Below are 14225 nucleotides of genomic sequence, written 5' to 3'. Positions count from 1 at the left end.
TTTTCACCGATTGCAAAGATTAATACTATCAGGGTGTTGTTTTCAATAGCAGCAAATTAAGATTGGCCACTCCATCAATTTGATGTCAAGAATGCTTTCTTGCATGGAGAGTTGAAAGAAGAAGTGTACATGAAAGCTCCTCCAGGTTTCTCAACAGAATTTAGAAAACATGAAGTTTGCCGGTTAAAGAAGGTTCTTTATGGGCTTAAACAATCTCCACGTGCTTGATTTGGAAGATTTACAGATGCCATGAAAAGGTATGGGTACAAGCAAAGTAATTCTGATCATACCCTTTTTTTGAAAAAATAGGGAGATTTAATCACTTGCCTAATAATCTATGTGGATGATAGATCATAACGGGAAGTGATGCTGAAGAAATTGAAAAATTGAGAAGGAACCTATTTACAAACTTCGAAATGAAGGATTTGGGAAGACTAAAATATTTCTTAGGAATAGAGGTTCTACGATTCAGCAAAGAAATCTTTATCTCCCAAAGAAAGTACATTTTGGACCTTCTGACAGAAAACATAAAAACCAATAAATACGCCCATGCAAGTTAATCAGAAGTTGAAGATAGTAGAAGGTACCACCCTAACAGATAAGGAAAGGTACCAGCGATTGGTTGAAAAACTAATTTACTTATCACATACTCGGTTTGACATAGCTTATGCTGTGGGAATAATAAGTCTGTTTATGCATAAGCTACAAGAAGATCATATGGAAGCTGTCATGAGGATAGTTCGATATTTGAAGGGAGCTCCCGGAAGTGGAATCATTTTCAAAAGGAATGACCATTTGAAGGTTGAGGCATACACTGACACAGATTGGACGGACAACCCAAATGATAGAAGATCAACAGTTGGTTACTTTACACTTGTTGGAGGCAACCTGGTAACTTGAAAAAACAAGAAGCAGAAAGTTGTAGCTCTTTCAAGCGTAGAGGCAGAATTTCGAGGGATCGTTAAAGACATAACTGAAGTATTGTGGATAAAAAAAAATTAATGACTGAGATTAGGTTTCCACCACAATTACCAAGCCAGTTGAAATGTGACAACAAAGCCGCAATCAGCATTTCAGAGAATCCTGTATAATATGATAGAACAAAACATGTTGAGGTGGATCGACATTTTATCAAAGGAAAAATTGATAATGACATTATTGAGTTTCCATTTGTGAGATCAGAAGATTAGTTAGCTGATATTTTTATTAAAACAGTTTTAAGACAAGTCCTTGCTAATAAAATTCTAACTAAATTGAATATTGGTGATTTCACTACTTACCTTAAAGGGGAATATTAGAATATCATAATTAGGGAACAAAATCGGAAAAATATCAAACAAAATTTAAAAAAAAATCAATATAATTTATTAAGATATTATTTCATAACTAACATACTCTTACTCTATATATCACAAATAAAAGAATATAAATAATAAAAATAATATTTTTTTAAATAATTCTTTATTTCTTTCTTAAATTCTTTGTAACATGGTAAGAGTTCTTACTACTCAACCTGTTATATATGGGGACGATATCCAAAGAAGTCACGGATCATTAATCTCTCAAAAAAATGCAATTTAATTCTAACTCTATCACAAATCATATAAACCACTTACACAATTCAATTCTATACAACAAAAAAAGAAGATAATAATTGTTTCTTTAGCATTACTATACCAACTCAAAGAGTCTAATGCCTCAAGATAATCATCACAAAATCAAGGGTTACTCACATAAACAACAATAACATCGACGGTAGATAAACAAAAACTAATATACAGTTACGGATCTAAAAAATTTGTATAAAAGAGATAAAAATATACTAAAATAAATTTTGTTGAACATCAATATATTTATAATTTAAAAGATACAAAAAATATTTATAATTTAAAACTAAAATTTTATATATAAATAAAAAACTAATAATTTTATTTATATTATTTTTAATAATAATTATGTATAAGAGTTAAAACAAAAAAATATGAATTAGAATTTAATTAGAAAGTTAATTTTTTTCAATCGATTTCAATTAATATCAGTTAATTTTTGTTAAAATTATCTTATTTATCTTAAAATTTAAATCTTTAAGTTTCAAAAAAATTGAGAATTTGTTTAATTAAAAAAATTAATTAATGTTGAATAATTAAAAATCAGCTTCTTATAATTTTTTTTATTATTTAATATGTAGATAATGTTTTTTCTTATCTAAACCAATTTTTGAAAAAAAAAGAAATTTCACTTATATTTAAAAAATTACACACCAGTTTAGTAATTAACTAATTGATTATTTTAAAAAAAAAAACATTATTACTACTTAATTATCTTTTTGTTTTCAGTTTTGATACCAAATCAAATTTAATACGATATATATAACTGCATATTAATAGTTTGTAAAACTCTCCATTTCGAAAGAAAGATTAGGTCAGCACTTAATACTTACAAGATTACAAAATAAAATATCACAACAACTCATGTTAAAGAAAAATTAAAACAGAAAAATAACACAACAGCGAAGCTCTTACCCAAATATAACTAATACCTGATGTCTTTGCAATTTACTGATAGGAAGACAAAATATGGCTACACATCAAGTAAAGCATCAACACAACTGCATAAAAAAGATAATACAAGACTTACACCACACTTCTCTCTTATATTGAGAATTTTCTTCTGATTTTATCATTGTGTTGTTCTCTTCCTTCTTCTGCTCCTTGTGATTATACTCATATTCTTGATCTCATTTCTTTCACCCAAATAAGTCCTGTCTAATGTAATTTAAGAGAGCCCCATCATCATTACAAGACAGATTAAATTGCGATCTTATTCTCTATATTTTAGTACCTTCACTTCTAGACTCACATCTTTCCTTGCACTTAAAGCCAAATTATAATCTAATAATTGCTTGCCGTTTTATTGTGTATGGTTCATTGGCTACGTACATGCATTACTGCCACTGTTATGTTGAAATGGTTAATAATTTAATTCCACCGGATGTTAGCAAAAATGATTTCACAAACTTTTTTTAAATACAAGAAGCACATGCCACAAACTTTTTTTTTGTTTGTTAAATATATAAAAGGTAACTGAATGGTAATTAAACACCAAGTTCAGTCTCTAATTATTACAAACTGCAAACAGATTAAAATAGACAAAAGAAGACATAAGCACAATGCAAACAACTAACAGAGGGAAATTAAACAACATACATATAATTATTAGAAGACTAATTAAGACCCAATAACATTTGAAAACCTAACATTATTTATCTAAGCTTTCAGCAGTTCTCCTCGTCCTTATTAACGATAACATAACACACCAATAGAGAAAGCCAACTTTAATTTTGTCCCACACACACATATAATATAACGGAACATTTGTGCATGCTAGATGACGATGGGATCCAGAAGGAGAGCCGCGATGTGATCCTTTAGAAGTTGATTGTTTGTGTATTTATCCTCGAAGTTTTCATAAACCATCTCACTTGTACGTGCCAAGTTAAGAATGCAGTTAATCACAGGCTTTGGAATAATGTCATGTGAGTTAAGGCACTCTTCATTTATATCCTTCCAACAATCACTTATTTCCTTCGAAATGAAACTGTAGGCCTCTTCTTCTGAAATGCCATATTGTTTCATGCAACATTCAACTGCAGATGCAACATGCTTCCTTTGCCGCTCGACCTACAAATTAAAGAATGCATGTCACATCCAAAAGTTGAATAAATCATTTATCATGTATCTATATATATTTATTGAGTTAAACAAAACACACCTCATGTAATATTGGTTATATATATATATGAAAAAAAAAAAAAGAGTGACAAAAAAAATGCAATTTACCTCAGCATTTAAACTCTTGGCTCATGTGTAATCTATTATATATATAATTATTTATATACTTTTATTAATAAATAATCTTTTAAAATAAGTAATTTATGACATAATTTATGTCTTCTAAATTTTTAAATATATAATTCGACATCCTAATTTTATCAAATGGTGCATGACATTGATTTTTTTTCTAAAATTATTATATATTTTTTTAATAAGAATGTCATGATACTATTATTCTAAAAATTTAAGTTGATACGAGAAAATACATAAATGATAATATCTCTAACACACTTTTTGAAAAAGAATTCTTTTTAAAATTTTGTGTAAATTTCTTGCATAGTTTTTTTGTATAGAATAAAAGATTTCATGATCAAAATTAAAGGTCTAAAGTTCCACCATTATTATTTTTAAAAAAAGAACAAATATATCATAAGATAAATTAAAGATAAAAAATTATACACAAAATATATATAAATTAAAAAAAATTATTATGTGAGGAGACATGTTAGATATATAATTATTTATGTGAATTTTTTTATTAGTTTAAACATTTAAAAAAATTGAAGAAATAATTTGATGACAAAAAATTATCTTTCAAGAATAATAATTTTTAAAAAACTTATAAAATCTTCTTATATTATTAGTCCTTTACATTTATTAATAAATAAACTAATTAATTCTATTAATTATTTGAAATTGAATGAAACAAATTTGTTAAAAATGATGTCCACCTTATGTGTCGCCAAGTCATTTGCGAGTCTGACCATTAGTGAAACAGCATTTATGATTTTGGGAAAACCGATGAAATTCCAATCAAGCATCTCTTTAGTAGCAAAGTCTTGCATAATGATAAAGGTTGCTAGCATAAGAGGGTATGTACTCGTTTGAACTCCGTTAACCTTGTACTCATCATATGTTGGAATGTGGTCCTCGTGGCACCATTTTGCTTCAATTAAGTAGGCTTGTGCCAAATTTAATATCTGCATGTATAATAATAATAATAATAATAATAATAATAATAATAATAGTAAATACTGATTATTAAATAACTGGAAGTTGCAAATTAAAATGTAATTATTTAAATTAATGAATTAATTAAGTAGAGCCTACAGCTTGCTTAACATGTTCCAACACCAAGCTTGATCTTCCACTCTCTGCAGTCAGTGACAGTATATCAACAAATAATTCTTCTACAAATGCATTAAAAACCACTTTGAAGCACTCTGGTAGAGGAGCAATGCAATTAATATCCCATCTGATGATAAAGGAAATAAATAAATAAACTTCATGTATGTGTGAAATAATTAATAATGAGATTGGCTAAACTTAAACTCAACATATATATATATATATATATATAATAAAAAAAATTAGTAAAATAATAAATTAAAAAAAATTAATCACTATTAAATTAATAATTTTTATCATATATATATATGTGAACTTTATTATCTTAGTTCAGTAACGATTATATACTTACTTTTTAACTTTACAAATCTTCTTATTTTAGAAAATTATTATTAGAGATATAATCATTAATGTTGCCTTTTTTTCATTAGCTTAACTTTTTGGGATAAGTAGTTTCATAACATGGTATCAGAGCTCAGAGTTCGATCTTTGATGAACCCCAAAAATGAAAAAAATAGTATAAGGCAAATAAAAAGAGAAAAGAAAGCCTATGTAAAATCAAACAAACTCAAAAAGAGGCTCTTGTTTGAGAGGGAATATTAGAGATATAACCATTAATATTGTCTTCTCCTATCAGCTTAAACTTTTGGGATGAGTGATTTCATAACAATTATGATCCATATATACATGAACAATATTTTCATTTTCAAATTGAGATAAATAATATAAAATTGGTGGTTAAAGATTAGAGATCAAATCAACCTTTTGATTGCCTCTGTCAAGAGTTGAAGCTCTTCAAATGTGCCAAAGGCATCAAAAGTATCATCAAGAAGACATATACATGCAAGCAGTTTGCCTAATATCAATCTCCAAGTACTATATTTTGGCTCAGAAGACATGGTTAGTGGCCAAAAGAATGCCTCAACCACCCTATCTCTAGCATAAATAACCTTTGTCGCAAAGGCTAATTTTTTGCACCACCTGAATGAAATAATAATACCAATACAAGTCAATATACAAATAAGGAAAAATATTGGTAACCGATAATTTTTAGCCAATGAAATAATCAATAACTCACCGTTTAAAAAAAAAAATCTAAACTTAGAAATAATAAAAACATCCAAAATTTAAATAAAAAATTTAGAATTTAGCCTTTAAAATTTAAAATTTAAGGTTTAATTACAATTTAAGATTTAGTTTTAGTATTTAGAATTTAAGATTTAATATCTAAAATTTAGAATTTACGATTTACTGATTAGAATTTATGATTTGAGATTTATGATTTAGGATTTAAAATTCAAGATTTAGAATTTAAGAAAACTGATAGTAGATTGCTAGAGGTGGCCAATGGCACGACGATGGCTGCTGGTGGTGGTAGATGGCTTGTAGTGGTATGTAAAATTTGAGATGTTAGGAGGAAGAAGAAAAACTGATAAAACAACCATTTAAAAAAAAAATTATAAATGGGTATTAATTTTTTTTGAATTATTGGCTGATGTTGACTAATTTTCTATTGGTTCACGTATAGTTGTCAGAACTGAACCGGTAATCGAACCGATTAAGTTACTGGGTTACTAGATTACTGGTTTAACTGTTGGGTTACTGATTGAACCGGTTGACCCGGTCCTATGTAAATAAAAAATAAAAAATAGTCAAAAGTTTAAAATTAAAATTTAAAATATATATTTTTACTAACATTTTAAAATATCAAATTATTTTAAAACAATATGAAATATGAACAATAAATATTTTATTATTTTTATTTTATCATAAATATTTTTATTTTGTTTTTATATTAAAATAACTATTATTTTTAAATTTTAATAATTTATTAATTAGTTTATATCTTTTATACTATTATATACTCTAAGTATTTATTAAAAAATAATATTAATAGATATTAAATAATTATAAAAAAATAAGTGAATTTATAATTATTGTTAAATAAAAATATAATTAATTTAAGAATGAGTGAGTTATAATTAAAATTAAAATAAATTAAATAAAAGTAAACTATTTGATGAAAGATATCTATATCTATTATAATTTGCATTAATTTAAATAGAAAACATAGTGGTTTGGTGGTTGTGGAGCCTTTTGGTTTCTTTGAGGGTAGGGGTTTGAACCCTACCTCAAGCATTTTGAAAATATTTTCTCCCAAGTGGTCGGTCGGACCGCCTCACCGAATTTGACCGATTCGCACCGGTTCTCATTGAGTTTGACCGATTTGTATCGGTTCAATTTCTTGTACGGTTCAAACACTGAACCGGACCGGTATAGGATCTGGTTCATCGGTTTTTTGGTCAATCCAGTTTTTACAACTATGATTGGTTGTCTAGTGTAGTTGTTTTGATTTTTTTTCCTTTAATTTTCTATTGAGAGGTTTTAATGAAGCTCTATCCAAATATATCGAGTATTAAAAATATTTATTCACTTTGACTTAGGTAATATATGTATATATAACAACTATAACAGAATATAGATAGGTAGGTAGTATTTTGCGAGTGATAATACGACTCACCTAGTGATATTACCAATTTCTTTTTTATGTAGGCTTTGTAGCATATTGAAATCTAATTTTGCAAGAGATAGAAGAACTTTGTTATGGGAAGGATTTTCTTTGTAAAATGACATATATGATCTTGCTCGTATCCTTGAAACTGTCTTGTGAAGAGGCAGCCTTAAGCTTCGATTGATTTGGTCTGCAAGACATGGACTCAGTTGATCGATGAAGGACTTAAGTTTATTGCATGTGAATTTATGTGCTTCCTCCAATATATCTTCTCCATGAATCCTTAATTGTGCAACTTCATACAAGCTCCATATTTCTTCAACATTTTGAAGAACATTTATTTCATCGAAGTCTCCTTTGATATTCTTGAATTTGATGAAAACATCTGTATAATTCACATATATACTAAATAATATGAATGCATATATAACTAATTGGCATAAATTTTAATTTATTGGTAATGTAATTATATTATTTATAATAGAATTTTACATACCTGATGAAATATGATATCCATTTTGTCTGAACAAACGAAAGAGTAAGGCAATAAAGTGAAGGTCATAATCTTCTATAGGAAGACTATTGTTGGTAAAATTATTGTAGATTTCTTCCAACGCTTTATCAACTTCACGTTCAAAATGATAAGATATACTCAAACGTTGAATTGAGTCAATTAAACTTAATTTCTGTAAAATGCTATTGTCATTCGAAGACAAATATAGCATTATTTTTTCTTTGTGTATTTGGACCTCTTGCTTCGTAGTTTCATTGACTTCCTGCAAATAATTTCGAGAAATGAAATTTTTGTTGGGCATTAAACTTTTGTAATTAGGTTAATGAAAATATTTGATAAAAAAAAATAGCTCAAAATAATTAAAATTTACCTTAATATAAAAACATAAAAGAGCGAAAAAAATTGTCTCTATGCCATATAACCTTAATTGTCCTTTATGTTTGGGTGTTAATATTATGAAATTTTTATGGAGCATTTAATTTTTTTTTTTAAGAAAAAAGATTTTCTTGTTCTTCTCTCTCAAATATAGACGACGAAGTGATAAATAACATACCAATGATTGTGAATCAGCATATTGAATGAAAATATCCTGCCAAATGTTAGGAGCAAAATTTGCACAAGGTCGCTTCAACTCAGAAGATGGTGCAAGAGACATTGTTGTTGGCTTTGACTTAGATACGGTAAAGGAAACTAAGGTCTTAATGATCAATGGTGTAAGAGACATTGTTTGTGTCTATCTATATATAGATATACAAGTATGATTCATTCAATGGGAGTTGGCAAGTCCCTAGTTGGCTTAGTAGGGTAGAAATCTATATATTTAAAACAAAAATTACAAGATATGTATATATGAGAAGAAAAAATTATGGAGAATTAAATTTTACTTAGTCAATATTAGATAATTTTAATATGTAAATTTGTAATTTAGAATTGAATTTCAACATTTTATGATTTAGAGTATAGAATTTGTATAAACAAAATAATTTTAAAAAATTTGACTAATGTTAACTGAAAAAAATTAATTACCTAATGTATATGAGCAAATCACATAATCAAATTAATTGGAAGACAAAATTACATGGATGTCTTAAATCAAAATACGTTATATACATGTCGTTAATCACATTTATGTATAAATCGAATTGATTGATAAAATCGATTTATCCATAGTAGTAATAAATTGAATCAATAAGATTCGAATTACTTAAATTTTATGTAAATTGATTATAGTAAATTCGATTTACTTGAATTCTATATATGGGTTGCAATTTGTATTTTATTTACCCATAATAAATCGAAACAATGTGCTTTTATTTACAACCATAGTTTATTACTGTTAGTAATTTGAATGCAATAGCTTTGATTTAGTATATATATATATATAAAATTCGAATTCACTTGTTTCAAATTACATTTAATTCAACTTCACCCACCAAAACGCTGGTCCTAGAGATAAGCAAGGGAAAAAACCCACTAGATTCAATAAACAGCAAAAATGGAAGACGATCCGAATTGTATCTTGGACGGAGTTGCCCACATTACTGGTAACATCCATAAAGAGGTTAGTGAGTAAAATTTATTTCATTAAGAAATAAAGAATTGTTAATGATATTAAGTCGCTTAGATTTGATTGTTTACGTTATTAGAATTTTCAAACTTTAAATGGTAACTAGAGTGGCGATTTATTAGTTTGTTAGAACATTGAAAACTACAAATGCAAGTTGGAGAATTGATAAATAAGTGTTACTTCGAGTAGTGACGTGAGCTTTGGTTATAATTTATAAGTTTTAAATGTTAGAAGTTTAGCTAAGTTGAAAGTTTTGTCATAGTTTAATTTAATTTAATTTAGGTTTCAAGTGCTAGATTAATTAGGTATTAGAAGGTTATGAAAGAATCAATTTGATTTAATTTATTTAAATTTAATTTAATTTCTAAATATTAGATTAACGAGATACTACAAGTTTAGTTATACTTTAATTTTTGGAAGAAGGGACAAAATTACATGTGAAAGTTCGCACGCTGGACACGATTATACTTCAATCATTTAATGAGTCACGTGTGCACACTATCTATACACTTATTTTTCGTGTTTATTTTATTTAGGAAGAAGGGACAAAAATACACCTGAAAGTTTACACGCTGGACACAATTACACTTCAATCATTTAACGCCGCCACATGCCGATGGTTGGAAGGGTAAATGTATCTGTCGGAGTGTATAAGTGGTGTGCACGTGTGACTCATTAAATGATTAAAATGTAATCGTGTCCAGCGTGCGAACTTTCAGGTGTACTATTGTCCCATCTTCCTAAAAAAATATAACGTAAAAGATTAAAAGTTGTGCCATTTTAATAATAACTAAAGAAGAGTTTTTATTTGTTTATTAAGAAAACAAAAACGTAAGTTAAAAAATATAAAAGTCAATATTAAAATAAATCTGATTTATTAATTAACTATATAATTATAGAAATGTTTACAAAATGCAGACTAGGCTATTTTAATACTATAGCTTTTTAAAAACTAAAAAACAAAAGAAAATTAACAAGATTATATTATTTTTCTCTTTTCAACTTAATTAGGTTATCTTCATTAATAAAAAAATAAAAAATAAATAAGAAAAAAATGTATTATTAAAAGGACAGCCCAATGTATAAATATGTTAATGTGAGATTTGGAAAAAGACTCCATCCAAAGAGTGTATTATACACAACTTAATTTAATCATTACTTCAGTGGTTATTTTTACAATCAGTATAATTACGTATTTTTTAAAAATTATCTATTATTCAATTTTTAGAAGAGAAAAAAATAAAAAAAATAACTTTTCATAAAAAACAAATAACTTTCTATAAAAGTAGGTATTTAAATTAATTAGATAATATTATTCAAATAAAAAAACTAACTAAAAATTAAAAATTTAAAAGATAAGTAGCATTTTTCTTTTACAATTTGAACCTGTGTGTGACCTTAAAATTACATTAAAATAATTCAATTATTACTCTAAAACGCTCATTTAAAACATGTGTATGTAAGTTAATAGTTTAATTTAGATGCACTAATCATATAGAACGTTTTGTACTCATATTTCATCATACAAAATTAAATAAGATGCCAAGGATTCAGAATCAGCATATTTTCGGAAAGTATCATGCCAAATGCTAGGAGCAAAATTTGCAGAAGGGACAGGTTGTCTCGAAGTCATCACCGGAACTGAGACTGAAAGCGACATGTACAGTACTGGGTAATGATCGATATTAAGGCGTTGAGAACCAATAACTATATATAGAATATGGTTCACTCATGCAAAGGGAGATGAGTTAATGTCCCTAGCATTTTCAAATGTGAAGCTGAAAGAGACATGTATGGTACTAGTTAATGAACGATGTTAAGGAGTTAAGAACCAATAACTATATATAGAATATGGTTCACTCATGCAAAGGGAGATGAGTTAATGTCTCTAGTTGGTACCACACAAGATTCCTTTTTATTTTGTCTTGTTAAAAAGTGAGTAAATTCTCTAGCCATTCCTCAATTAGAGAATTGCATATTCTTTATTATGAGTTGTTCAATTTTGATGGGAGGAATTCACTTGTATTATCTTGATTAATGTTAACTATTTTTAATCTTATAAATTAGTTAATTAAATCACACCACTAAAGTATGATAAATTCTTTTTGCAAATTAAAAAATATTTTTAAAAATCCCAATTTATAATTTAAATTTTTTTTTTCAAATTATTCGATTCATCAATCAATTTTAATCACAAAAATTAAAAAGAAAAGTAAATAAAAAACTGAAATAGAACCAGTTATTTAATTAAAAAACTGCAAGTATATAATAGGACGCGGTCGCGGGAGAGGCAGAGGTAGGTTAGGCAATGTAAATTCTGAAACCGTAGGGAACAACTCTGTAGACTTTATGGATACCCTTGGAAACATGGCTGTGGCTATACAGGCAACAGTTGAAACGCTGAAAAACCATATGAATAACGGGAACAATAGAAACAACGGAGAAGAGGGGCCAATGACTCTCGCCTCCTTTCTGAAAGTGCACCCTCCAACCTTCAGGGGGACCTCAAACCCCACTGAAGCAGATAACTGGATTCAGGCTATGGAACGGGCACTGTAGGCTCAGCAGGTTCCCGAGGAGCAGTGGGTTGAACTCGGGACTTATCAGTTGCAAGGTGAGGCCCAGTACTGATGGCAGGGAACACGACATATATGCAGCCAGATGGTGCTATGATTCCTTGGGAGGTCTTCCAGACAGAGTTTTACAGAAAGTATTTTTCCAGTTCGGTCAGAAATGCTAAAGAACTTGAATTGCTGCAATTGAAACAAGGCCAGATGACTGTTACTGAGTATACTAACAAGTTGCACCGATGGAGATCCGAGTCTTTTTCGAGCTCGTAAACAAAAGCCGAGTGGTAGAGGAGTGTGTGAGGAAGGCAGCATTGGAGAAAGAAAGTCTGAGGATGCCATTTTAGAGGGCTCAAGGCAAGAACTTTGCATCGAGGGGAAGAAATTTCAAGCGTGGAGGTTTTGTTCCACAGCATAATCAGGGTCAAGGCAATTTCAAGAGGCCGAATAACAATGCTAATAAAAGGAGAAGGTATGGAAAGCAGACACAACAAGACGTGGGTTGTAAGAGGTACGGAAAGTATCATCCGGAAATCCCGTGCAGAGTAGAATTGGGAGTGTGTTTCTTTTGAGGACAACCCAGGCACCTGGTTTGGAATTGTCCAGAGAAGAAGAAGTATGAGACCGGTAGAGTACAACAGCCAGGGAGAGTGTTCACCACTTTTGCAGCAGGTGCCGAGGGATCCGAGACCTTGATCAGAGGTAACTGTGAAGTAGTTGGTAAAATTTTAAGTGATTTGTTTGATTCTAGGACGACGCATTCATTTATAGCATTTGAAAGGGCTAGTGAGTTAGGATTGAAGATTGTGGTCTTACGTTATGATCTAAGGGTGCATAATGCCACTTCTGAAGCCGTTGTGACTAGATTAGGATGTCCGTAAGTCCTATTCCGGGTTAAACAACGTGATTTCGTTCATGATTTGATTTGTTTGCCGATGACTGGTCTGGATCTCATTTTGGGACTGGATTGGTTATCTAAGAATCATGTTTTGCTTGACTGTTCTGAGAGATCAATATACTTTATGCCGGAAGGATCGAAAGGGCCGGTCCTGGTGAATAGCTACTATTTGAACTCCATGATAGTAAACTGTTCTGGATATGAATGTCAGGGTGTTATGCTATTAACTGCGGGTGTTTTGGGAGATGAACAAAGCTTAGAGCAAATTCCGGTTGTTTGTGAATTTCCTGAGGTGTTTTTGGATGACATTGATGAATTCCCTCCTAATCGAGAGGTCGAGTTTGCGATTGAGTTGGTGCCTGGGGCAGGTCCAATCTCGAGTGCTCCTTATAGGATGTCACCTTTAGAGATGGTCGAGGTTAAGGATTAGCTGGATGACTTAATGGGTAAACGCTTTATTCGACCGAGTGTTTCTCTATGGGGAGCATCAGTACTTCTGGTAAAGAAGAAGGACGGAAGTATGCGTCTGTGTGTCGATTATCGGCAGCTGAACAAGGTTACCGTGAAGAATAAGTATATGTTACCAAGGATCGACGACCTAATGGATCAACTTCAGGGAGTCGGAGTCTTTTCCAAGATTGACTTACGATACGGGTATCATCAGATAAGGGTTAGAGACGAGGACACTCTGAAGACTGCTTTCAGAACGCGATACAGTCACTACGAGTACATGGTAATATTTTTCGGGTTAACCAATGCCATGGCAATGTTTATGGACTACATGAACCGAATCTTCTGTCCATGTATGGATAAATTTGTAGTTGTCTTCATTGATGACATCCTCATTTACACCAAAACTGAAGAAGAACATGCAGATCACTTGCAGATTGTGTTACAAATCATGAAGGAGAGGAAATTGTACGCCAAGTTATCTAAATGTGAGTTCTGGAAGAGTGAGGTAAAGTTTCTTGGTCGTGTGGTAAGTCAACGGGGGATTGCTATGGATCCTGCTAAAGTTGAGGCAGTAATGGATTGGGAACGACTAACTACTGTGACGGAGATTAGGAGTTTTCTAGGTTTGGCGGGTTATTATCGGAGGTTCATTAAAGGATTTTCACAAATCGCTTTACCTTTAATTAAGCTGACTAGAAAGCATGCACCATTTGTTTGGACTCCTAAGTGCGAGGAAAGCTTTCAAGCATTGAA

The 14225-nt window shown here is 29.9% G+C and overlaps 2 protein-coding genes across 2 annotated transcripts in view; both read right to left on the bottom strand.

Moving 5' to 3' along the window:
• The window catches only part of LOC112771648 (probable sesquiterpene synthase), a 149708-nt gene that overhangs the window by 30445 nt on the left and 105038 nt on the right, over positions 1 to 14225 (bottom strand). The gene's annotated exons all lie outside the window — the stretch shown is intronic.
• LOC112773332 (probable terpene synthase 2) lies at positions 3041 to 8805 on the bottom strand. Its single transcript, XM_025818411.2, has 7 exons — positions 8541 to 8805; positions 7970 to 8249; positions 7483 to 7858; positions 5724 to 5942; positions 4944 to 5088; positions 4565 to 4813; positions 3041 to 3680 (listed from the first exon to the last, which is right to left on the bottom strand). Exons 1-7 carry the CDS (start codon positions 8709 to 8711, stop codon positions 3384 to 3386), a joined length of 1737 nt encoding a protein of 578 aa, XP_025674196.1. The 5' UTR covers positions 8712 to 8805; the 3' UTR covers positions 3041 to 3383.

The sequence above is a fragment of the Arachis hypogaea genome, chromosome 18 (assembly GCF_003086295.3).
Source record: "Arachis hypogaea cultivar Tifrunner chromosome 18, arahy.Tifrunner.gnm2.J5K5, whole genome shotgun sequence".
In the NCBI taxonomy this organism is placed as follows: domain Eukaryota; kingdom Viridiplantae; phylum Streptophyta; class Magnoliopsida; order Fabales; family Fabaceae; genus Arachis; species Arachis hypogaea.
This window is presented reverse-complemented; position numbering and strand designations above follow the sequence as displayed.

Bases quoted from the DNA above. Each gene is read 5' to 3' on its own strand.
- LOC112773332 (XM_025818411.2), bottom strand. From the start codon at position 8,711: ATGTCTCTTACACCATTGATCATTAAGACCTTAGTTTCCTTTACCGTA. The intron at 8,250-8,540 runs GTATGTTATTTA...AATTATTTGCAG, and splicing joins ATGCTGATTCACAATCATTG to GAAGTCAATGAAACTACGAA. The intron at 7,859-7,969 runs GTATGTAAAATT...TGAATTATACAG, and splicing joins TGGATATCATATTTCATCAG to ATGTTTTCATCAAATTCAAG.